Genomic DNA, 26521 nt, shown 5'->3' with positions numbered 1-26521 from the left:
CTATGGCAGCTTTGTGAAAGCAAGTGCCTCTTGGGACGTGAAAACCCTGTCCTGTATCAGCTCTGTTGTCACTCCAAGCTGTCTCCGAAACATCTACTGATACAAAAATTAAAGCTAATGAACAAAACTGTCTGCAAAACATCTCCTCATCTGGTGTGGGTAGACCTTTGAAACCAGCAATCTACCTCAGGCAAGGACATCCATGTTTGTCCTCTACTGCAAACAGAAGATGTAACTTGGATTTGAATTATGAAATATGGTACATGCAGTAATCCTTGGAAGCGTTGAATGTGTTTGACATCCTTGTTGCTACAGATTTTTAGAACTTAACAGTACTTCACACCGAAGGACCACTTTAACCTAGTACCTTATGTTCAAAAGTTGCCTACAGTGGGTTTCTTGGGAAGAGCAGAACAGAACAAACATACTTCTCAGTACAGGCTCTTACCTTCCAGCAGTCATGCCTCAATGACTTCCTGAGCCAGAGATGGTATCTCTGTGTGAGAAAGAGCTTGATAGATTTGAAGTATTTTTTTTTCCCCCCTGCTAGAAAAGATCTGGGGCCAGGCTTTCATCTAAGCTGCATGTGCAACTGGACCAGTATATCAGCAGTTGTTTCCAGCTTACAAACATGCAAGTCAGGGTAGACCTTCTCACTGTGACAATTAGAAGATTGCTTTTTCAAGCACCCCCAGTCACCAACTACAAATGCAGAAAAGTCTGCCTTTCCAACTTCTAAAAAAACAAATATGGGAAAAACAGTAAAGCTACTGCTATATTGATGGTTTTGAGGGCTTTTTTTCTCTGATGATGGATTTAAGTGTAGAGGTAAATCTTTCTGTAGCACCTTCCTCTTAGACTGAGTCTGTCACTGTCCCCCTCCTGCATGGCTCACAGCCACAGCAGAGAGAAGCAACCTGACACGATGAGGGAACAAATTTGGTAAAACATGAAACTAATTTCCTGCCTTGTCACCTGCTGCCCCTCTCTTGGTTTAAGAATGATGAGATGCTGATAAGATCAAGACTGTGGGATCGTGTTTACCATCTTGTTTTTTTCTTGCCCTGGTGCCAGGTACTGCTTCTGTGAGGGAAGGTTCCAGTTTCCCTTTCCCACTCCTTACAGCAATCACCGGAATTTGGCTGCATTTGTGTGGCTGTGCTGTGAAAAGCTGTGTGATGGATGTCCCGTCGGGGGTGCTACCTGTGCCCATGCTTGCCATTACTTCCTGTGGAATCAGTATTGGCTTTGATGGGAGCAAATTTTGGCTGTTGTTGTTTAAGATCCCATGTTCCTGTTTCAGTGCTTAAGGTATATTGTCTTAAGGAGATCTTTCTTCCTAAGTGGAGTTGAAACACTTGGTCCCTCACCCACAGCTGGACTACAGCCTGCAACTTCCCACAGCTGCCTGCTACCAGGTGAAATACTGCTGATGGGGGTCACGAGAAGGCGGCAGTGCCTGACTTGTAGCTCCTGCAGTAACCGAGTTCAATTTGACTAATCTTTCGAACTTACATCCAGGTTTTCATACCTGCTTGGGTCTTTTAAGTTCATTTGTTCCCTTGAGTGGTGTTCAGGTGGTTGCTGTTGCAGAGAGGAACTGGTTTAGTCATAAAGAGAAAATCAACAGTTTCATCATCTAAGTGGTGTTTAACTCTCAGCCTTGCATTGTATCACAGCTGTTCTGATGGGAACGGAGTTTCATTTCCTGCACAGAGCTTTGTTGATCGCTAGGTTTCTGTTTTTTCTGAACCCTATTTGCGGTAAGACTCGTTGACTGGAACTGAACCTAGGAGAAGAGTTCGAAACCACATGCATTTTCATAGCGCTTATAAAAAAATATTTCTCCTAGTCATATGTACATATCTAGTGAATGTTTGTCTTGCTGAGTGGGGAGAGCCCAGGCAATCCACACATGGGGCTGAAGTTCATCAGAAGGATGCGAGGAAGAGTGAGCCCAAATACCCTTATTTTAGCAGGCTGCATTCATTTGAAAAAAAGGCTTCCATGTTGTAACTTGCTAGTCAAAGTATCTACTCAGGTCAGTGCCCTGAAGAGGTGATGTCTTTGTGTTATTTCTTAGGGCACAGCAGCAACCGGGCTCTGCTGTTGAGAGAGCACCTGTGGAGTTCTACTTTGAACTGCGCTGCTGTACAGCACCAGGTTGGGGTTCGCTGTGTTCTTAGGAGAGTTCAGTGTGCTTATTCTTCCAGTGCAAGTAATTCCATTGACCTCCCGCTTTATTTTATAAATAGAGACCTTTATTTGCTTAGTTGGTGAAGAGAAGTTCTTAAGTAATCTCTGTTCCCACCTCTGTCACAGGCTCTCTCTGGGACTTTAGAGAAGCTATTTTAGTCTCTCTGTGTATCTGTCTTCCCCAGGGAAAAATGGGGATAGTAATTTTCTACCTCAGAAGCAAGGTGAAGCAAAGTTTTGTGGTGTTTGCAGAGAGGTTTAATACATTTTTCTGTAGGAAAAGACAGTGTTGTTCTTATTACTGGTGTCAAGCTGCACTGAAGGCTGTTCCTGCTGCATGATGCAGAGGTAGTGGGAGTAACACTTTGCCCCACCAAGGTGTTTTAACACATTTCCTGCTTTCTCAAATGTCTGACAAACTGCAGCCTTCAGAATCGCCTTCCAGCTCTTCTCCAGATTGATATTTCCAGACAGAGACTTTAAAGTCCATGAGTAACACCACCAGATTATTATTTTTTTTAAATCATGTTAGTCCCACACTCTCCCTAACACAGACTACCTGAGAAAACAATGAAGCGCGATGGACCCCATCTATGGAGCTTGTCTTCTGCAGGTGGTGCAGAGGAAGTGTTGGGAGGGGCCTGTTTCACCCCTGCGCACCAGAAAGGGGTTTAATTGCTGCTTCTGTGTGTATTTGTTCCACCGCTGTCATTGTCGTACCCGAGTGTTTCATGGGCATTGCATGTGAGCATCTCCTGGAGGCACAGCCTGTTGTGCCATCACGTGCCTGTGATGCGTTACTTGTTCACGTGCTCCCTTCAGGGCACGAGCCAAGGTGATGTGCACCTTGCCGCTTTATTGTTGGTTTTTCCCTCTACTAATCTATATGTTATCCATAATCTATACATCACGGAGGATACCTTTCACTTTAGGTAGCATACGCTGTATATCAGCAGCAGTAAATCATTATGCTGTGGGAAGATAAAGTGATGTTATGCTAAAGAACATCCAGATGTAACCTTGAGCATCTTGCATTCTTGCTGTTTTTTGGCCTATATTTAGGCCTCAGGCAGTGGCGAGGTACAGTTGTCGCATTTGCTTTCATCACTGGTGTCTTAAAGCTGAAGCCAGGAATGTAATCACGCAATCACTTGCTGTAATCACGATTCTTTTTTTTTTTCATGGCTTTGCATTATGTAAGCTGGTAATAGGCTTTTTAATATACAGAGGAAGTGCTTTAACCAAAGAACTGTTATTAAACAACTTTACTAAATGTACTTTTGGGTTTTAGAACTTAAAAGCCAGTAAATGTTATAATTTGAAAAAGTTAATACTTCTGAATAGAGAAATGTTAAAGAATGTAAATGAGCATTGGAGTAATATACATTTTATGTGAGTCAAGGTTTTTTGTGAAAGTGTCTCCTTTATTCCCAGTGTTATAATTAGGAAAAACTATCAAGTAGGCTTCTGGGTACATACTGTGTTTTTCAGATGCAGTCACTTAAATGCATTTGTCTGAACTTTCAGCTGTATAAAATAATGCAGTATTGTTCCAAATAATTTATTCTTAGGTAGAAAACAATGTGTGGAGTTTAATAAAAGTCTTTAGATAGAGTATTCGGGGTAAAAAATAAAACACTGTTGTGTAGATTTCAGGGTGTTTTAGATAATTTGGTCACTTAATTTTCTGTTAAAATGAATGGGAAGTAGCATTCTAAACACTCTTCCAACTTGAAAAATAAACCCACCATTTTTAAAACATCCCTAATTTAACGGAGGTTTCAATTTCAGGAAGATTCTGCCATGTTAACATCCTGAAACTGCTGAACCTTTCCCTGTTCACAGCTGAGGGGGATGGATAGAGGATACCGTACCAAGCAGTATCTCAACCACATATTTTTAATTCAGGAAATAATTGGAGAGCACTTTTTGGGGTTCTAAGCTGAAGCTTTTACTCTGAGAAACTTTTAAGCAGCTGGTGTCCCCATCTTTCATTGAAGAGCGATGGATTTGGACAAAGCAAGCTGCAAGCCAGTGCTTGGTGCGTGGGAGCTTTGGGAGCTCTACTCTGCTCTGCTGGCGGGGGCGCAGGCACGCACCGAAAGGTGGGTCACTGGAAAACACCGTGACCTCCGGAGCCAGGCGGACTGAGCAGTTCCATTTAGGAATGGGAAAACAAGTACACGTAATGTGTTGTATGGTACACCGGCTTTCCAGAAGAACGTTTGAAGGGGTGGTAACCAGCTGTTTCAGTGCCTGGTGCCTGGGTGGTTCTTGCAGTGACTTGTCAGCCTAAGTCAATGAGCAATGACCATCCTGTCCTCAGTTTGCTTACGTGGGAGGGGAATCTGATAAAGAAGTAGGAGCAGTGAGCTACAAAAATGTAAAAAATTCCAATCAGCAGGCAATCATTACATTTTTCAGTACTGAGAAATAATTTGGCAATTCTACGCAGTTTTTGCAGAAAAATGTTCAGCTTTCAGCAAACTTATTTCCCCTATAAGCCATCGTTAGCTGCCAGCCTCATAAATCTTAAGCAGAGTCTTATGAGGTACGTAGATGCACACTTAGCTGTGCACAGATTCCATTTGTTATAGGGTAAAAAACTTCCTGCATTTTGCTGTACTGGAATTGCCTGTGCAGTTTTCACATTGTTACAGTGCCGCTGGAAGAATAGCGGTGTAAAAACTCGACAGTTACCCGCCTGTTCGGCAGCTAGAACATGTCTGCACGCAAATACCCTTTTCTGCATACACACCGTCGCCCAGAGTTTTAGGAGTGCACCCTGAAGGTCTGCTTGCTCTGCATTGAAGGCATGAGGAAAAGCAGTCCCATACTGTGTCCATCTCAAAGTGTTTTTCCTTCCACAGGGGCCCTCCCACTGCATTACTTTGATTCCCCTTGCATTGCTGCAGAGCTCGGTGTGTCTGCTGGAGGCTGTTTTAACACAGTTAAGCCCATATTAGAAATAACGAAATCACGCACTGGAAGCCAGCCATGTTTCAAGTGCTTGTGGAATTTATTTTCCAGGCTTCAAATTTTACAGATCTTTAACTTCTTAGGATATTAACCAGTCTATGATTACTCTTAAAAGAGTTCAGCATGCTAGTGGATAATATTTATCATGTTTAGAATGTGTGTTGGTTTTCAGATTCTCTTTACTTTGCAGTGCGTTGGCATAGAAAGCTGCAAACATTTCTTCATTATCTGTTTTCCACATGCAACGTACAACACTATAATAACATTAAATGATCCTCTAGGGTTTACCACCTTTAAAAGAAAATAATATACTCGTAAATAAAAGGTTTTCCATTTCTTTGCACTTTCTTGCAGGTCACAGATCTTTGGAGTAGGGAGAACCATGCTATGGTGATTGACTTGAAAAGAGATTGAAGTGAGGTTGAATGCTCAAATTGTGAGGTTTTGTATTGAGAAATAGCTATTGAGGTATTTGTTTCATACAATATGCAGCACAGTATCTGGGGGGTCTTGATTCAGGACTTGGGTTTGTAGGTGAAACATAACCCCAAAACACGGAGTCCAACTCCCCACTCCAAAGGAAGAATATAAACACTTTTGATTGCTAAATACGCTTTTCTCAGAAGCGATGGCTTTAGTAGGCACTGCAATTCACAATTGTAAGATGTTTTGATAAGAAAAAGCAAATGTCCCTAAAGCAGCATTAAAATACATATTCATGAAGAAATAAGCTCAAAAAATCATGCTTAGGGTGCTGCCTGCTAATACTATAAATAACATAGCTTGGTATTTCAGAGAGATGATTTCCTCATGATTTCACACACAATAAAGGAGGTTGTAGCTGCTTTTTACGGAATGAAACGGCAACATACCAGGCAGGTGGGGTGATCTGATACTAGGTTTTTCACTCCAGAGAGTGTAATTATTTTTTTTGGTAAGCCCTACATTGACTTTCAGTCCCTTTGTACCAGTCATTTCGTTTGCTCTGTGCTAGTTTTCCTGCTGTCTCCATCTGTCTTATATCGCTTGTATCTGACATTTATCATCTTGTGCTGCTGTTACAGGCACTTTCTGGAGTCGCGTGGGTGCAGGCGCACGAGCCGCGGCTGCGGCGTGTCGGCTGTAGTTAGTGCATCAGCCTTCTGGCGGTGGGTGCAGCTCGGGTGGGAAGCACACGCGTCGCACGCAGAGTAGCTGGCTTCCTCCTGTACTCATGCTAACCGTCGTGCTTTGGTATGCCATTTGGCACAAGTGGGGAGCACGCTGTTAAACCTTCCACGGATCTGGTGCGATAGTGTTGTCTTGCAAAATTTTCATCTGAATTAGTGTGATGCTGTGACCGGTTTTAGAGAGCCAAGTACAGGCAGCTGGCAGGATGTTCCTTTTAGGTAGCAAGTTCTTGCCGTCAAGGGGCAGAAGGCTGGCTGGGGCTGTTCCTGCTGCAGGCAGGTCTGCTGCGTGTCCCCGGAATGAGTCGGGCAGAGCCCATGCTGCTTGGGGCTTGGGCTAGGGTGCTGGGGGTGTTGCAAAAAGAAAGGGGTTTGTGTCCAAAGAATTTTGAAAGTAGCTGACAGAGTTGCATTTTTGAGACATTGGGTTTGACTTTTGGGACTATTCTATATCCTTAAGTCTACACGAACGCTTACTGAACACAAAGAGCAGTCGAAAGCTGCCCAAACAGCAGCGGATCAGCTCCCCTGACAGTGAGCCCGTAGGAGCAGGCGTGTTGTCCTTTTGTCTGTGTCAGGACTTCAAACTGTGCTTAGCACTTCACAGACCCAAATGCAATTAGTTGATGATGATAAACACTTATGAACAGCTACACACCTGTACCTCCTGTTGAGAAATGAAGGGTTGTTCCAGCTGATCATCATTTGTTAAAGTGGGAACCCTTCAGTGGTTTTCTGTGGAAGTGGTATAATAAAACTCTTCAGCAACTGTACCAGTGAAATAGCTAACAAAATTGCAGCCATTCTGAAGGAAATCTGTATTCATAAAATCATATAGATGTTTTGAATAGCTGTCATTTGATGTGGCAAATTTCATACACAGTACTTTGATCATACACACTATTAATGTGCCAAAGTTTTAAAAATAAACTGTGGATTTCAAGTATCAGCTTGATTTATGTTTACTCTTAAGAATTCAAAGAAAATATTTTACATAGTCTCAAAAGCTGTGTTTCCAGTTGCCAAAGATTAGTAACTGTTAATGAATACCAGTAAGCTGACAACTGGTAAAGAGATTATAAATGTAGAAAACCAATTATGTAAACAGCATTATTTTGGAAATATGTTGATCCCAGTTCTAAAAAAAATTGCTTTTGGAGGGAATTAGTATTACTGTCGTTTCTTCCAATTTCTATGATTTTCTTAAGTTCTTGATTGCTAATAAACCAGTGATTGTCTGATGATCAGCAGAGCTTTAGAATGCCATGCTTTACTTGAGAATGTTCCTTAATTTGCAGACTCTCTCTTAACATTAATGACACAGCGTTAGGAACTGTTTGCTAAGGCATTTAGCAGTCAGTGTAAGACACCACTCTGTAGTGGAGGAAACGCACTTTTATTTTTGCCTTTAGATGAAGGGTGTGCTCTGGCTTTTGATTTGTAGCACCCTGTTGTTGTTAGGTCCTTCTGAAAGCACCAGGCACTTTACGTGAAGTTGCATACTGGCACTGATTTCTGTAGCAGCAATATAGGTACTAAAAAAACCAAAAAGTCTGTACTCCTCCGTGTCGGCTCCCTAGTTGTGAAATGATGTTTCCTTTTCATATTATCCTAGTTCTCTTCTGCTGCGCATGATGAAAGATACTCGAACTCTCTGGTGGATTGGCAGCAGATGCTCCTCATCTGGAGCCATTTACATTTTCTTTTCTTCCCTGAAGCACTAACTTTCACAAGAATAACCTTTTGAATAGTACGTGGCTGCTTCATCAAATATGGTTGTGTGATGTATTTACTTAGTATGCTCAAAATGTCAAGGATATGTATATTGATTTTTGTACCACTCGTGTGTACTGATTAAATACCACCAGACAAGGAAGGCTCCTGGGTTTGGTTTGTCGCCTTCCTGTAGACCATTTTTTTTCCACCATTGACCCTGGCGTCATTGACCTGACCTGACCTGATCATTACTTTGCCCTCACAGCTCTCCAGCATCTCTGCGCTTGCCTCCATGCCGCTTCCAGCCCACGAGCCAGCCTCCAGCTCGCGGGGGTGGTGTGGCATGAGCACGGCCAGACCAGGAGTATCTGTGGGGAGCACTATGCCAAGCTGTTCCGTTATCTCTGAGTGATCTTTGCAGTGGATTACAGAAGGTGAATATTCTTTGGTTTTCTTCTTCTTTCCAGGGGACATGAGTTTTGGGTGGATTTGAATCTTATGAAATTATACGAAACTGTTGAGTTTGACCAAATGCGGCGGCTGTCCACACCTTCCTGCCCCAGCTCCAGCTCCAACTACTACACCATCTGGAAATACTTCTGCAGGGACCACTTTGGCTGGAGAGAATACTCTGAGGTATTTAACATATTCCGGAATCCTGCTTTTGGGTTGTAACCCCAAACTCTATGTACAGTATATGCTATAAACTATATATGTATATTTTTAGTCTGTTTCCACTTTGAATATTCAGGGAAGTTACTTAGAGTTATTGTTGAGGAAGATAATCCAGGTCAGTGCTGACCTGAAAAATCTATAAAAGGAGAACTCTGCTCTACTGGACTGCACTTTGAATTATCCCTGAAAACATCGGAGACATGGAGGCTGACCAAATTGTCAAATTTGAGAGCAAACTGGCCCATGTCAGTACCAAGAAAGTCCTTTCTAATTCCTACAAACCTGGTTTTGAAACAAAGGGGACAGCTTTCTGCAGCCTTTTTAACAACACCACCGTTTAGCTTTGCAGTTTTTGATTTATTTACCTGTCCCCAAAGATACCACAATGCAGGGCATGAGGCTCCAGGGTCACTTGTTCCAGCCCTTCACTGTGTTGTGGGCTGCACCCTCTGCAGCTGGAGCTGGACGTTCCCACAGCTGCCAGCCCCTGCTCCTTGGGGAGCTTTTCCTGACCATCTAGTTTAAATCCGTTCACCGATGGTTTACGCACACTCATTCCAGTGTCACCGTTGCCCTTTGATCTTTAACAGCTGCAGTTTTCCATGTTGGGTTTTAAATAGGCCTTCTCTTGCAACTGTTTAACCCCAATTATGGACACAGAAGTCACATCCATTGTCAAACAGTATTGTGCTAGGCAAAACCAAGCCCAACCCAGAATACTTCTGTTCACTTCATTCAAGCAAGCACTCCGGCTGGCCTTCTAAATACCGGTGGTAGTTAAGAGCTCATCTTTGTCTGGCCAGAGCTGTGCAAAATATTTTGAACAAAACTTCACTGGTGTCTTACTATTTTGGCAATACCAAAAATACCCACGTAAACTAGATCATGTTCATCTTTTTCATATGTCACACTGACTTTGTAAGCGTGGTAGGAAGCTTAAGGCAGAGCACTGTGTGCGGTCTGGGGCTTTGCAAATGAAAAAAAGCCCCAAGAACTGGAGAGAGTCTGGAAGAAAGCACCACAAATAACAAGAAGTGTAGGATGTTTGACTTGCGAGGAGAAGTTAAAAGAACTGGGTTTCTGTAGCATAGAAAAGAAGAAAAAATACTGTGAGAATATATATTAATATATATTCTACACTAGACTTCTGTTTTTCATGCTCAGCGGGCAAAAAGTAATTAATTTCTGGCAAGGAAGTTTTAGGTTAGATATTGGGAACAACATTTGACATGTGAAAACGTGACAGCACCAGCAGCAGTTAGGTGGGAAGGTTGTGAAACCTGCCTCGGCAGATCCTGCAAACAGGTAATGGAACATTTCTCAGCAGTCTAAATGTACGTGTGCCTCAGAGCGGGGAGAGAGAGTAGAGAGAGGGGTTCTTTGAGGTCTCTGGAAAAAAGACTAATTTTTGAACATGTAATTTATCATGTCTATGGTTTATTTTTCTTAATTTTATTGAAACAGCCTGTTGTAAGATTGATAGAAGAGGCCAGCTGCCGGGGTCTGAAAGAGGTTCGGTTTGTTACCTGGCATAATCAGTATATCTTAAACATCAAAGACGGATTCCAGCAAAATGCGTGTTTCAGAAGAGAAATCAAGAGGAGACCCCTCCTTCGCTCGTGCGTCGTGCTGATGCCGTTCCTACAGTACGTATCCCAGCAAAATGGAAACTTTGCATTTGCTCTCTGTGTTGGTCTGTCTGTGAGAACCGTACTCCTTAAGGTGTGACAAGGACATAGGGGTTGTTGGGTAGAAAAATTGGAAGCAATAATAAAAAATCTGAGTCATATTGGCAGCTCTCACTTGCCGCTTTTCAAGATAAATACTGTCTGAGGAACTCCTCACTGCTGGGCTCCGTTATTTAAAAGTTATCATGTACCTCGTGGATCTCGGACATCAGAAGCACAGATGCAGTTCAAGTTTGCCAAAATGTTGTCCGGCTTTCAGCATCTCACCGGCTGTAGTGACTGCCAGGCTATCGGTTCTAGGTCCCATAAAAACAAGCGTTCAAAACCATCGTATAATTTCCAAGCACAATTAAAACGTGCCTTGTTTTTATTGTCATCCCAGCTGGGGGTGAACATGCTCACCCATCAAAGGCAGAGTGAGGAAAGTGTTGCACTGTAGTCATTTTTGATTACAACTCATAAAAATGCCATTTTTGTGATCTCACCAGCACAGCTGGAAACATTATTGTCAGCGCTCAGTAGTTAGGAGCATATTGCCCCGTTAGCAGAGGGGTGGAAGTTGTTAGCCTTGGCTGGCAGCTTGGCGTGCCGGGCCAGTCAAAGGAGCTGTAGCTGCGGCAGCAGGGACCGAGTGCTCGTTAGCTTGCAGAGTCGTTACGGCGAGGTGCATGTGGATTTGGTCAAAGCCTCAGAACACGTGGTTCTTAGAAACATTTTTAGATACGGGTTTACAGGAAGGAAACCCAACATTATTGAAGAGATGCTGAGAGGATGCAGGTGAAAAGACCAGGCATGCGCTTTGAGGTTACAGCAATTCCGATTATCACCTTAATGAAAAACAAGCATTTCGGGTATGCTCCTGATACTTGCTGCCAGTGGCTGGTTTACTACAGTGTAAGTCTAGAATTTTGAGATATGCTAAAATTAGGCAGTTCCTGCTAATTTTAGTGGAGCCTTGAGGGTTCTACACTCATGAGGCCTTGACCATAACTATTCCTGCCTGCTACCAAAACAATAAACAAAGCTCTGAAATTTCTGTTGTTCTGCAGTAAATCTCATTTGTATTTTCTTTAGATAAAGCCCTAGTAATGCTTACTTAAAAATCTGCCAATTCTTAGCAAGGAACGAAAGAGTATTTTAAATATTTGTGGGAGCTATCCTTAAGAAGTCAGGATTTGCCTCCACTTATCACACAACGCTACCTGCGATTTCTTACTTCCCTCCCCTCCCACCTGCTTAATCTGTTCTAAAACTGGGAAGGAATCTTGGCTAGAAACTGAGAAAAGTGGGTTATAGTGGTTGAGAAATGGTGAGTTTTTAATGGCTTCCCTCATGTAATAAATGCTTACAAATAATTTACACTAGTCAGAAGAAATGAACAAAGTACACCGAAAGATCCCAGTACGTTTATTGTATTTGATGTCTTACTCATTAATCCATAAGTTATTGTTAATCTGTGCTTGGTCTTCCAGTGCAAGTGTGAGTGAATGAGGTTCTACAGTAGTTATTTTTTACCCATTGACTTTAGGAGGGAAAAAAAATTCTTAAATGCACACTGTAATAGTGAAGACTGCTATTGTAATAATAATTCTTAGAAAAATCAATCTTCTGGGTTTCTGCTGAACTATTGATAGAGAGAAGAATTCTGAATTGAGTCAAATCCATGCAAATAAAGTGAGGTCTCTTTTTAGCTTTGAACAGCAGGTGAAAGCCACGTGAACACTTCTAAATTAGAGAACGTCTGCTCTGAGAAGTGTGATGCATTGGATCTGGATCAGAGAGACAGCAAACTGTAACAGCACTCAATTTGAAAAGACTTTTCCCCTGCCCCAGCTTCTTTCCTAGACTTGAAAAGCTCAACCTGCCATCAGAAGAATCACATTAAATGTTTTCTGGGTCACACAGAAAAATCACACACAGTTCTTCCAGGCTCACATATCACCAGCATTAAACATTCTGAAAGGCAACCTTCAATTGACATTGCGATAGGTAGGATGTGAGTAGCAGTAGAGTTCTTATGTATCTAGATAATTATGTTGGCTCTGCAGAGCAAAGCAGGCTAATGAGCAGGGACAATCAGGAGTTGCTCGGTGGACCTCAAGAACCCACTGGCTGGTGCAGGAGTCGTGGCGATGTGGCTTTTCAGGCAGCATCGCACCTCAATGAGAGGAGGTTGACTCCTGAAGTTGCTCTGGAGAAAACAGCTCTGCCGGTACAAAGCTTGGAGAGTTCAGTTGTTCTCCAGTAAACTTTCTTTTTACAAAGGCGGCGTAGGGAACTGAGCTTGCCTGTCACGGCTATGTGCGAGCTCCAGCTGGGTGCGTGCCAGGAGGCAGGATTTGGCCCTGGGTGTTGTCACACCTCGCCTTGCCCAAGGTGGATGCACAAAGGGGGTCGCTCTCCACGCTTCCTCCGGCGTGGAACGGGTTTCCTCCTTACGCTTTGGCAGTGATACGTTATCAGAACACAAGTGACCTGAGGAATGTAACGAACTTCAATGTTCATTAACCTCCAGTGAAATGTAATTTAAGGCTGGCTGTGGGGTTCAGAGGTGAGATGCACCTTGTGGCTTCCCAGCCGGGCAGCAGGCACCTGTGGCTTCGTGGCCTTTCCTAACCAGAGCTGCCTGCTCCTGAGCACCCCTTGCCCCTGCGCAGTCACTGGGGGTTGGCCCTGGAGGCAGTAGCAGCTGTTCCTGTAAAAATACTTTGGTAAAATACTCATCTGGTGAAATTTTGAGATAGTTCCATATATTTTTGCAACTGAAAGGGAACCTCACTGGCTTGCAGGAGCCGAAGAGCTGTGCACTGCAAGTGTGAAAGCTAGAGCCTGAGCACGCAGGCTTTACACGTTCAAAGTAATTTCAGTGATGTATGTGGGAGAACTCCAGTAAGGATTTCCAGCTGAGTAAGACTTGCTTGTTCAGATTATAATCGGGTGAACGTAAGCCAAATGCCACACTCTTTATCTAGATTTAGCAGCTTCAGGAGTGTAAAAAATTCCACAGAGGCGCAGGTATTCGTTAAGAGCAAAGTCTTGCCACGCGGCAGCTGGTGTCCTTAACTGGATTTTACAAGTGTCTGTCCTTTCCCTGGCATCCGTGCAGCTTCCCTGCCACGGCCCTTAGAGCCGCAGCTCCCCTCCTTCGCCCCTTCCTGCCTCCTTGCCTGGCAGCCTTCCCGTGGGGAGGGGCTGGGCTGTCGCATGAAAATAAGCAACTGCCAATGCAAATCTACATCTGGCCTGTGCAAATGAAAACACGAGAGCCTTCCTCAGTGTGATACGGGGTAGGACTGAAAACATAGCATCTCCTCTTCTACATAACGCAGTGAAACACCGGCAAGTTTTGCCTGTAAAATGTTATCGGTTGGGGTTGTTCATTACTCATTCTGTACAAGAAAGTATGTGTTTCTACTCCTTGCATTGTATTCTCAGGAATTAGGTCAAATGCTGTCACATTATTAATCTCTTCTTATTTCATATGCCCTGCTTGCTACGTTAAAATCACTAACGCTTTATAGCTAACATACAGAATAATTGTGTTTGGTGGCATTCTCCCTGTCTGTAGCTTATAGCCCCACCCCAGAACGTGACTAACGATGATAGCAGGCTTTTAAACACCACCAAGCAGTGCTGTTTCCCTACGTGGAACAGTGTCCCTGAAAGTCAAGATTTTGCTGTTAGTTCATGTGGATGGAGGAGTTATTAAAATAGCAGGAATAGCTGGCATGTTTGTCTTAAGCATTAAAGATAGGTAAATTGTAGCGAAACTGAAGAGCAGCAATTGCTTAAGATAGGCTGGTGATGAAATAAACGTCATTAGAAGCTGTTCTGTTTGTGAACGTTTAAGCACAACCTTTTTCTCCTTCCCCAACTAGGACCTTAGGTGGCAACTCTCCGGTAGCCTCTCCATCAGCTGAACCAGCTTCCTCACACGTCTTATCTCCAGCTGCTCTTACCTCTTCAAACTTCTACCCTGAAACCTGGATTAGTATGGATCCATCTCAGGACTTCATCCAAGTGCCTGTTCTGAAGGAAGATAAAAGTTACAGAACCATTTATAACCTGTTTCACAAGACTGTGCCAGAGACCAAATACAAAATTTTGAAAATTCTGAGAGTGCAGAATCAGTTTCTTTGGGAGAAATATAAAAGGTAAGATAATGCAAATACCCATTCTTTTACAATAATGGAAAAATAATTTAAAATGTGTAATTTGGTCTGCAAGATAGACATTGATCCTTAAGTAGAATACATGAACTCCAGATTTTCTGAAGAAAAGGAGCGTCTTCAGTTGAAAAACTTTATCTGAAAAATACCTTATCCTGCAACTTCCTGTGTAAAAGGTTTAATATACCACCTACTGATAACTTCTGTAAAGCATTATCTTCACAGAAACTTCAAAATAAGTCTAGGATATCTAGCTGAAAAATATTTCCATTCACTTTCGGGCCAGATTAGGAGGCACTGGGGTTTTTTTGCACAGCCCTTGTTTTCACTCTGATGAAGATTTCCTTCGGCAGCCAAGGGGAAATACAGGCAAAGATGAGCAGGCGCTTCTCGGGCTGCTTTGCCTTTGCTGCGGTGCAGGTGGGCGAGCTCTGTCCCTGGCCGTGTCAGCTCAGGTCCTTTAAAAGACACTTAATTCACACCAAAGCTTTGCTTGAAAGTGGAAGACCTGTTCTGCTATCCGTACGGAAATGCCTTCCTATCTCCTGGTACAGCTCTGCTGCTCCTGAGGATGGTACCGATACTGTAAGGGCTGCAGCGAGAGCCTGCTTTCCCCTAGCAGCTCTGCAGTGAATACTCATCTTCACTTTCCGTTTTCTCTTCCAGGAAAAAGGAATATATGTCCAAAAAAATGACTGGGCTTGACAGGATAATGAACGAAAGGCATTTGTTCCATGGCACCTCCCAGGACGTGGTGGATGGAATCTGCAAGCACAACTTTGACCCGCGTGTCTGTGGGAAGCATGCCACCATGTTTGGACAGGGCAGTTACTTTGCCAGAAAAGCAAGCTATTCCCACAACTTTTCCAAAAGGTCACCCAAAGGAGTGCATTACATGTTCCTGGCGAAAGTACTGACAGGCAGGTACACGGTGGGGAACCACACCATGAGGAGACCACCGCCGGTGAACCCCAGCAGCATCACCAGCGACCTCTACGACTCTTGTGTGGACAATTACTTTGAGCCTCAGATTTTTGTCATTTTTAATGATGATCAGAGCTACCCTTATTTTATTATCCAATATGAAGAAGTTAGCAACACTGTCTCCATTTGAAAACTTGTGCTGCTAAAGTATCCATTTTAATAAACTCTCTTATCTGACATTGGTAGCAGTTTTTGTGGAAAAAAAAATAATTTGGACATTGCAGAACTGATTAAATTACTTGCTTGGAAGGAACTAAATCTCAAAATATAGAAAAGATGATCTGAAGTGACCAACTGTGCACTTGCTGTTTGACTATGTATGTGCAAAATGTAAATATTTTTCCATTGTTTATAGTTGAAAATCTGTGCCTTTTGTTATAAAACACTGTTTATTTATGTTAGTAAATATTCATGTTTAAAAATGTCTGTGTGTGCGTGTGTGTAATTTCAGTTGTGTCCTGTGCGTATCAGAGTGGCCAGAAACTGCTTACACCCTGGTCTAGAAGTCCCAAGGCTGGCTATTTCTAGATAATCAGAAGCAGGTAATTTTCATCCCAAGTACATTAAATACGAGTTTCTCCTAACCACTACTTTTTATTACTGTATTTTAGGAAGACAGGGAGAGATTACAAAACTAACATCTGGGGCATACTTTGGATTATTAAAGAGGACAACACAAATAAATACATCATTTTCTAAAATCAGCCCAAAGTAAAATTAGGAAGAGGTTAGTATGGCACGCGGTCCGTGAGGGTTTAAAGCCAGATGGCTTCCCAGCAGCTTATGGGACATCCAGTTTATCCCCTTTTGCTGCTGTGGTGGGGCTGGGAGGGCCACCTGGGCAGCTGCCAGAAGCCAGCGGCTCTGTGCCGTCGGGCCCGCGTACAGCCAGGCACGTGCCACCACCAGCCCCCGGAGGGTGGCTCTGGGGGGTGGGTTTCCTGGAAAAGAAACGCCAACCAAAGCCTGGTTTTGATGGGGTTTTAAATTTGATCGAGGATGAAAATTGTTAACGTCACTTAATGAGGCTGATGCTCAAAAATCATTTGACACATTAATTGTTAACACATAATCCTCATTTGATCAGGGTATTTTTTTTTGTGTTTCCCAGGAGGCTGTGCTTGGCTCACTGCTCTTCAGTGTCTCCGGCAGCGGTATGGGGGAGAAACAGAACAGTGACTGGTGTCACGGCTTGCTGGCGTGGGGAAGGTGTGGCCGCCAGCGGCAGGGGCTTGGGCTAGTCGGGCTGTAGGGCCCCTTCCAACCAGCCCCTCCTGAGGTTCCGTGTCCGCAGCGGGCCCCGGCGAGCCGTGGCGGGTGCTGGAGAGGCGGCTCGCTCACCCCTGGCTCCCCGGGCAGACAGGCCGCAACGTGGGCTGTAACGCACCCTGCGGCCGGTTAACGTGTTCGGGTGTTGTGGCGGGGACGAGGGCTGCGGCAGCGCGGGCGCCGTGCTGGGTGACGCTGCGTGGCAGGGCCTGGCAGCGGACCCCGCCACGGGCTGACAGCGGAGCTGGTGCTTTCGGGGTTTGGAGGGGCCCCCGCCTGTGACGCTGCCACTTCAGTGGAACCGCTGGAACCATCGCGTCAGGGTTTGTTCTCTAGCTATGCTTGAGGAAAAATCCAGTCTCTACAGTGGGATCACAAAAAAAAATCAGAACTATGATTTAAAATTCAGGAAAAGTTGAGTAAATGATAATTACCTCCATTCCAAACCTTGGCATATTTTGTGTTCTCAGCTCAGCCTGTTTCCTCTGAGTTGCCCTGAAGTCACGGTGAGGCACATGCCACATGCTCACTAGCCATGGGCCACCCCAGGAGCCGGCTCATCTCCTGGCTGCAGCCCCGGCTCGTTCCACCGCAGTCACTAGGAGCCCGTCAGAGGCACGTGGCCCGTGCGACCTCACCACGGCTGTAACAGCCTGGCTGGCATCACAGAGCTGGTCATATGGCAAGTGACCTAGTTCATAGCTCAGCAAGGTTCAGCTCGATGCTTTAAACTGTTCACCACACGCACCCCGAGACAGAGGTACCCGAGACACCCTGTCCTCCTCAGGATCTTTACAAGGCGTTAGGTATCTCGTTACAAACGCTACACCCGCTTCGATAGCGCTGGCATGGCCGGGGAGCACGCGCCAGCGGGGGCTGGGCCTGCTGTGTCCCTGCCAGCCCGGGAGCGGGGCTGTCGGTCACGGTGTCCGGACCGCTCGGTGGCACAGAACGAGCCTTGGGCTGAGCCTGCGGCGGCGCCTGTGCTAACCGGCTCCCTGTCCGCTTTTTCTCTGGGGCCTAAATAAAAACATGTTTTGCTGCTGGGGAGGATTCCTGGCTCCCACCAGCACTCCTGCTTGTCTGTCCCACTGCATCACTCCTTGTTACCTGCAGTAGATCACAGCAGCTGGTAGGTGAGAAGAGGGGGAAGATCCCTGCAGCTGATTCCAATTAACTCCCGATCTCCTCCAGGGTTCTCGGCAGCGCTCAGATTGGAGGGGTGCTGGCTTGGAGGAGACACTGGCACGGTAAGATGAGAGCTACCAGCTGGGATGTGCGGCCCGGGGAGCTGCTCCTGGCTGTGGCTTGGCTCCTCAGGAGATGACTCTGGAGAGGTTAAGGTGGCTTGTGGAGGAAGGGGTTGTGGCTAATGATGAGGTAAAGCTGAGGCTGTCTCCTTTTCAAAGCCGCTGAATCTTCTGGCTTGCTTCCCTTCTTTCCAACGATAATCAGGCTTTCCTGCAGTTGCCAAAGCAGTGTTCTGGTAGCCCCGCTGCCGCAGGGCGGTGAGCTCATGTGCGAGTCTGGCCCGGCCGTGGTGGCAGTGGGGTGGGCAGGTGGAACTGCCCATACGCCTGCGGGCGCCTCCCTGGAGAGCCGTGCCCCCTGAGCCCTGCAGCAAGCACGGCGGGGTGACGCTGGGCGCTTGTCCTGGGGGCAGCTGGGGCCGGGAGCTGCTCCCGCAGCACGAGCCGGTTGGCCAAGCCATTGTGCCCGCAGCTGCACCCGCCCGTGCGCTTCAGGTGCGCTTTTGCATTGGGATCTGACACGAGTTCAGAGCTGAGATTTAAAATTGACTTAAGAGATAGAGGCTTTGAATAAGGGTTGGTGCCGTGTGGCTGAGCAAGGGTTGGTGGCCATGTGGCTCGTGGGCAGTGGCTCCCCCCATCCAAGGCCTCTGGCCGGCGTGAGGCTCGATGGGTGCGGGAGGTGGGACCGCTGCCGAGAGCAGGTAACGCGCCCCCCCGGGAGGGCGCGCGGGGGGCTGTGGAGCCTGGTGCTGTGGGCCCGAGGCTTCCCTCCGTGCCCAGGACATCACTGGGTCTATTTTTTTCATCAGACATTATAGTGGAGTCTTGGCCCTTTGGGGGCCTTCTCCTCTGCATGGCTGGCTTGCTGCCAGCCACCTACTCCAGCCGTGGGTGCTCCTGCAGCTCCCTGCCCTCTGATGCTCCTGGGATGGTTTTCCTGAACTTTCACCTTTTTTTAGACTTTCCTCATGAGCACGTTGAAACAGCTGCGGGGATGGGTGCCGATGAGCTCTGGTGACACGCTGCTGACAATGTATTGAAAATATTTATGTTGTTCCCATGCCAACCCGTTCCAAGTGTATAAACCATCCTGCAAAGGCTTATCACTTTAGCAGATCCTCGGGATGTGACACGTGGTGACGTGGTCCTGTGCGGAGGGCACGGGACCTGGTCTCCCCTTCTGTGCCCACATGAGTCTGGCCCCGTAGCTTGTGTTGCTGCCCTTGGGAGCTTGGTCAGTCACAGGGATGTGCTGGCCGAAACCTGGTACAGCTGCCCTGCAGGGGACAGGCAGAGGCGTGCCAGGCCACCGCGTGCCTGATGAACGGCAAGGTGGGCATCGGTACCCCCCGGAGTCCATCCGTAGCTCTCCCAGGGCTAGGGGTGGATCGCTCCTGGCTTCCAGCCTCCCCGCAGGGCAGGATCCGGGCAGGAGCGACGGAGCTGTGTGGGCATTGGGACAGAGCCCGGCGGGAGCAGAGCATGCCCCTCATCACCAAGTCGGCTGTTAATTGCCTCCCACATGCACTGTCACAGCTTCTCCCAGGGCACCAGTTGCTCAAGGGGTGTCTCGTCAAATTACTGCGAGAAGCAGGGTCTTACTAAACCCTGCTCCGGAGCTGCCCTGAAGAGGAACACCAGGAGAGAAAGGGCCCGATCCCTACCTTGCTGCTGGGAGTGCTCCTGCTCGCTGAGGGGAGTTGCCCAAGTTCTCTGTGTGCGTGTGTATGTATATTAAAACTATCCATAAATATAACTGAAGTGAAACCCTCATATGGCCATCACAGCCGGTCTATTTAAATGCCTGTCACCAGATTTCCCACCCCTCCCACTTCCCCCTTACTGTTTGTTATTGAACTTGGCTTTTGCCTGTATCCACGCACGAGGCTCCTGGGGCAGGATCCGTCCCTGCCTGTGGATCGCAGCACTCTGGGGCTGCGCCACAGCTGCCGGTGGGCTCTGGGGGCTTGCCACGGTATGAATAAATAACAGTGCTTTCTTGCCCTGGTTTTGGTGGTGTCATTTATCAAGAATTTGAGGATGAAACTAGGTGAAAAACACGTACTCGTGATAAAGATCTCACTGTGTCATTATTGAAACTGCAGGTGATGACACATGCTCTGGGCAAAGCCATGTCATTATGGAAAGCCGATCAGTGCAACTCGCGGCTGCCGTGGGGGTGGTGGTGATGATGCCGTGTGCCGAGAGGGACCTTCTGGGCTGTGCTCGGCGTGTCCAGACCTGTGGGAAAGCAGCATGGGCTGTAAGATGTGGTGTGCACCCTGAGCATCCCGGGGGGCTCCATGAACTTACCCGTGTCTTTAGGGACCCTGCCAGGGCAACGCTACCAGCTTCTGGAGGCAGCAAGTGCTTGGGTGACAGTGAAAGATGGGGTCACAGCTGCTTTGGTCGCTGGTGGTGCCTGGGCACGGTGAGCGATGATGGAGGACTTTGTCATGAGACAAACTGTTCTGGACACCAGGACAAAGGTGTCTTGGTAGCCAGGGGGAAGGAATGGCTGGAGCGTGTGCTGACTTGGGAGCTGAGCAGAAGGTTGGGATGCTGCTCCTCAAGGAGATGTTTAAGTGCCAGCAGCCCAAGAGGTTGTAGGAGAGCAGCCAGACCGCTGTGATACCCATCCACTCTTCCAACGCGCGCAGGCACGGTGCTCACCAGGAGCAACTGCTCTCCCGACAGAGGCTTGAGCCTGGCTGGGCTGTAAACCACCCTGGCACAGGCCCCAACTCCCTGTCTTTTTTGGCCGTTATCTTGTACGAGTGATGTTTGGGGCTGTCAAGCCTCTAGATTTCTTCAAATTATAATCTGGGAGAAGGAGATGCTCCCCATCCCCTCCTCGCAGGTGCCTGAGGATTTCTGTGCAGACCTGGCACCTCTTGGTGCAGCAGCTGTTGGGACAGCTCTGCGGGACGCGTTTGGGGATGTGGCTTGAAGAAACATGGTAGCAGCAGGCGATTGCAGTGGGAAGGTGCTCAGGTGTCCTTCAAGTGGGAAGGAACCTCAGGAGATGTCTAGATCAACCTCCTGCTCAAAGCAGGGTCGGCTCCAAGGTCAGACGAGGTAGTCTGGGGCTTCACCGAGCCTGTTCCTGAAAACCTGCAAGGGTGGTGGCTGCACAGCTCCACGGGCACCCCCACCCCCAGCGTCCTTGTGGTGGGGTAAGAAAGTCCCCTTATATCCAGGATTACACCACCCTGTGATTACATGCCCTGGCTTCTGGCGTCCATACGTCGCAATTGGTTTATATAAATTCCAGGCTTGGTGCAGGGGGAGTTAGAAGTGGTAGTGGTGATGAGTGAGATTGTAAATCGATGCAGTGAGATGCTTCTTGGCAGCAGGCTGCAAGGATTCCTGCTGGCTGCAAGAATTCCATAGGACTTCCGCAGCTGATAGCTTTCCCAACCCTGGGAAAAAAACCTCTTTCCTCTCAACATTGCTGGGAAAGGCAGAGCAAGGCAAGGCCAGGAGAATATTTTGCTGTCAGTGTCACGGCAGGGTGGTCACGATCTGGCCCAGGGTTTCCTTCTGCTGGCGGGGAATTCAGCACCGCTGGCTCTGAGGGCTGAGACCTCACGCGATGAGCTACTGAAAACCAGACTTTGAGTCATGACGCTTCAACAAAGCAAAACACACGATGAGCCTTTTTGCTTCCCAGTTTCAAAACCCAGAGTAGCACACACAACTTGGGGTTTGAGATTTATTTTTTTTTTTTCCCCATGTGGAAATTTGAGGTTCCCGCACAGTAGCAAGAGCTAGGAACTGGATTGCAGAAGTAGGGAGCATCTCTGGCTGCCGCAGGGGTTCCTCCAGCTCTGGCAGTCCATGGTGTCATTGCCACGCTAACATCACAGCAAGTGAAAACATTCTCTCCATTATTTTTTTTCTCTTATGGCTATAAAATCTGGGTTTATGAGAATATTTTCCCATAGATTGGACAACAAATGTCAGGTTGACCTAAGGGTTGTTCTTTCCTCAGTCTCCTCCGGGCTCCCTTTTCTCCAACTAGCTGGGTACAAGTTGTTTCAAGTGTAATTAGACTATTATAAATCATCTTCTGCCTCTTCCCCCCCAACCCCCTTCCACAAGGAACACATTCTCATGCATTGATACAGACTCAGGGGTTATGTCTGTCAGACTCTGCAATCCTCATACCTCTGCAGCTGACCAGCACAAAACCGTTCACCAAACCTCATCCAGAACGAACTTACAGTCTCCCTCCCAGCAGCGTTTTGAAGAGGAATCCATCGTACAACCAAATACTGAGGTGCCTGGACCCGCAGCCCTCTGGGGTGGGCTCATGGTGGGACCCGGGTTCAGGTCAGTGGGGATGACCTGCTGCTGCTCACGCAGAGGGGGACGGACCCCTTGGGCTGCCCTGCGGCCGGGTCGGGGATCAGCTTTGAGAACAAACTCCTTCTGTCCATCCCCGCGACGGGGGGGAAGTTCCTGACCCTTGTCACTGTTACCCGCAGTGCAGCACCTCTGGGCTGTGCCTGGCTGCATCTCCACACCATGGTGGCCTCTTGAGGGTTCCTCTGCCACGTGGCCCCGTGGCTCCTCGGGTGTGGATGGGGCAGCGCTCCCCGGCCCGAGCGGGCACACAGTGCCCACGTGGGCTCAGCTGGCGGCTACCGTGCGGACCTGCTCTTGGGGCTCCTGCTGGCACGCCGCTAAATATGGGGCATCTTCTGCACCTGCACCCTGATCCCTGATAAGGGAAGGGGCTACAAGACAGCGAGGACAGGTCTAAACTGAAAACATGCCCAGGACCTTCTGGATGCCGGAGAGGAAGATGCCGTCCCTGATTACTTGCACAGCAACACCCTCTTGGCATCACCTGGCTGAATAAATCTTCATGGATGAAAGTAAAAAGCCACCGTTCAGAGAGCAAAACGCGGAGCCAGAGCAAGCGGGGAGCGAAGCAAAGGAGGCGAGCGAGAAGGGAAGGAGGAAGCGATCTGAGAAAAGTGAGAATTGGTTTCTGAGGAGGAGGAAGAAAGGAGGGTGAAAGAAGCAGGAACAGAAAGCAGGGAAGGGATCACAAGAAGCACTGAAGTAAATGTCCAGCAGGAAAAAACACAAATAGAAAGTGAGAGAGGGAGAGAGGGAACGTAAAGAAATGGAAACAAAGGTGCCCATGGCAAAAAATCAGAGAGTCAGAAAATTAAGGGTATGCAAACCCCACAGAAATCCAGCCCCCAGGCATGGTTACGGGTGCCTGATCATCAGTGGGTGCCTCTGCAGCACCAGGTGCTGCTTGATGTGTGCTCCAGCACTTTGGGGTCTTTGCCAGGGGTCAATGCCAGGGGGGGGGAGCAGCAGTATGGCCTGAGGGGACCGAGCTGCCCCCACACACCCCGTAATGCTCTTGCAAGGTCATCAGCTCTGCAAAGGGGCAGTTGGTCGTCTTGCTCTTCTTGCATCCTCTAGCAAGTGTTTAGTGGCTCCACTGGGTGTTTTGCAGGTGGAACCTGCTCGGTGCCCCTCCTGGGGGGTCAGCCCACTGGTGGCACTGGCTGCCCCACGGTTCTTTTGGTGACCGGGGACCAATGGGCAGGACTGCGGGGCTGTTACCACCCACTGCTGAGTGACAGAGGGCAGGGCTATTGAAAGGCATGTCACTTCTTTTTTTATTATTTATTTATTTTTTATTTTATTTCTGCTTAACCTTTAGCATCCTCCATCACGATGCCAATCCATGTTCAGGGGCTGAGGGCCTACGCAGCTGCTGGAACCATTCATGCACAGTTTCTGTTGTCACCGCTGGTTTTCATGGCGTTCTAGTGCAGGGAGCGCTGCCCAGTCTTTCCAAACACGCAGGACTTGTCAAGGCACACCATAAAGCATTTCTGTGGGCTCCTGAAAAATCTTGTATTTTAATCTGGATTTAAAAGCTAATGAATTAAGTCAAATTACAGTGGCGCTCACAGAGCATGCTTGCCTTGAGATCGGTTTTGGAGGACCAGCTTCTCCTGCCCTCCCTGCCCGTGGCGAGGCTCCGTGAGGGATGCCATGGGATGCCCCAGCTGGCACCGGGCTGCTGTGCTCCCGGTGGGCTTCCCCTTGCCCCTCGAGCCAAGGGGAGGCAGGCCAAGCGTCGTTTGGGTCTGTTTTGGTTTATCATCTTCATTTCTCTCTCGCTCCTTGCTGATCCTGTAAACTAACAGAGAAATATAAAAATCAAGACCGTAGCTTTTCCAAACACAGTCACCGATTTCACCTGCGCATCCGCCCCTGGTTTTACAACACCTGCTTGGTGCAAAACATCAGCCCTCCTTCACATGTCGAATGGGGTGTGCCGAGATGCGTCTAAAACCACTTGAAAACACACAGCAGGTTTGCAAAAGCAGCAGAATGAAGGAGTTGCCCAATCCCCTGGTTGCCAGCAAGGGCTGCAGCAGGGGGGTGGCCCCGGCTGACCCGCGGTGCCTGGGCAAAGCTGGGAGCGTGCCTGGGGCGTGCATGGATGCGGTGCAAAAGGGGCTCTCCCGTCTGCCCAGCACTGGCTCGTTTGGGGTCCATGGTCTGTGCTGCTGCCTCCAGTGCGGCAGCTGGGCCAGACTGGCACAGAACCACAACCCAGCAAGAGGCAAATCTGCGTGTGGGATACGCAGATATCTCTGTTCCTGCTTTTTTTGGAAGGCCAGGCCTTCTGCAAGAGGAAATGGAAACCATGAAGCCACTGCCTGGAGTGGTTCCTGCTAATGTTTTTCCATAGAGTGAAACTGGAAATGACTTTTTAGAAAAATACAGGGTGATTTGTCAGAGTATTTTTGTTCTGCAAAAATACCTCATTGTCATCATCAGCATCCTTGCTAGGGAACAAAAATAAACACATTGTTAAGGATGGGCTGATGTTTATTCCTCCTTGCATAGCAATAGGGTTCTGGTTACTGACATCGCACAAACCCGGATAATTTTGTTGGCGTTGCTACAGTTGCCTTAGCAGAACAGGGGTGAAGGGAAGGGCCGGGCTGTGTGCTGTTTGACCATGAACGTTCGCAGCCTTGTGGAGGGTGGGTCGTGGTGCTGGTTTGATGGCTGGGGAGCACTGCTTGGCTGGTACCCAGAGCCGGTCGAGCACAGCCTTGAGCAGGCTTGTGAAATGATGTTTATTGCCTCTCCTCCTGTGCCTAGAAGATGGCTTCAGGCTTGTGCCAAGCCTTCACCTAGATCACCTGGCAGCATGCTGTCCAGGTCACAGCTCTGCCCTGCTCAGGAGAAAGAGAATTATGCTTCATGTAGGATAAAAACACCTCTGTGCCTGTCCTGAGGCAGGTTTCACTTCCAAATTCACCCTGATTAAAGTCAGACCAGCATACTTCTGAAACCCTTCAGAACTGGGAGATGCAGAAGTGTCCTGAATACCCGAGCCTGATGCTGAGCCTGTTTTTTCTTTGCTGAAAGGTAGACTGTCATTATGTGTCCTTCCCGCAGTGGTCACAGCAGTCTGTAGCCTTACCTTTGCGGCAGCTTCTCGCATGCTCAGTGGGTGCTGCCATGCCGTGCCTCTGGCTTATCTGAGGCCATCTAAACAAATGGGGGGCTCAGGGGGCTCCCCCCGGGCCGTGCTCCCCAACCTCCCATCACTCCTCCTGCCCTCTCCTCTGGCTTGCCCCAAACCAGGCTGTGCCTGTGGTCGCAGTCACGCAGGGTCCCATAGGGCTGAGAGCAACGTCAGGGTTATTGCACATGTCCTCCAGCAATGCCCGTACAAAACAAAGCTGATATTTGCTTTTTCTTTTGGGTTGGTTTTTTTTTTTGGTGCCACAGGCCACAGCACTTTGGAAAGGCACGTGCTCATCCAGAGCTGTGCTTCAAATGCATACTGAATTTAGACTTAATAAGCATCTTTATTAATTAAATAACATCAGGTTACTAAAACCAGGTTTCTTGGAGATAAACAGCTGAGAAGGAGTGACATCCCCATTTACACAAACTGGGGCTGCTTGTGTTGAGAAGCAGGGACAGCATGTGAAAACCACTCATTTGGCCCATATGGGCTCTGCTGAAGAGCTCATGGCCTGTTGCTCACCCCTGCGCTGTCACCCAGGGCGGGCAGAGCACAGCAGTGGAAGGATGGCATGTCTGCCTCAGACCTCTGCCCCGCTCACGCATGTGTCCCTGCGCACTGGGCAGCCTTTGCTTCCGATCCATCGCGCTCCAGTTAAGCCTGACATGCAGGAAAGGGCTGGAGGTGATGTGCTGAGGGTGCAGCCAGCCGTGTGCACCCTGCTCCATCACCCTCCCTCCGTCCCGACCTCGCTCAGGGTCTGGCACAACGCATGCAAACAGCACCAAGCTGGACTCTGAGGCTCGCCTCCTTCCACCGATGGCTCTGCAACAGCCAGACAGCGCTGGGTAGCAAGGGCACTGCTTTTGGGCTCTGGCATGTATGGCTGGGG

General features: G+C 47.8%; 1 protein-coding gene across 5 annotated transcripts in view; it reads left to right on the top strand.

Moving 5' to 3' along the window:
* Nucleotides 1–16000, top strand: part of TIPARP (TCDD inducible poly(ADP-ribose) polymerase) — a 40719-nt gene extending 24719 nt beyond the window's left edge. For all 5 annotated transcript variants that reach the window (XM_055816797.1, XM_055816793.1, XM_055816796.1 and 2 more), the window contains 4 exons: nucleotides 8528–8696; nucleotides 10200–10381; nucleotides 14302–14577; nucleotides 15259–16000. In XM_055816797.1, the coding sequence (XP_055672772.1) occupies nucleotides 8528–8696; nucleotides 10200–10381; nucleotides 14302–14577; nucleotides 15259–15706 (1075 nt within the window). In that variant the 3' untranslated portion in view covers nucleotides 15707–16000. The remainder of the gene's footprint in view (nucleotides 1–8527; nucleotides 8697–10199; nucleotides 10382–14301; nucleotides 14578–15258) is intronic.
* Nucleotides 16001–26521: the final 10521 nt, after the last annotated feature.

Source organism: Falco peregrinus, chromosome 12, assembly GCF_023634155.1.
Source record: "Falco peregrinus isolate bFalPer1 chromosome 12, bFalPer1.pri, whole genome shotgun sequence".
Lineage (NCBI taxonomy): Eukaryota > Metazoa > Chordata > Aves > Falconiformes > Falconidae > Falco > Falco peregrinus.
Note: the sequence above shows the minus strand (reverse complement) of the source record. Positions and strands in the feature narration are given on the sequence as shown.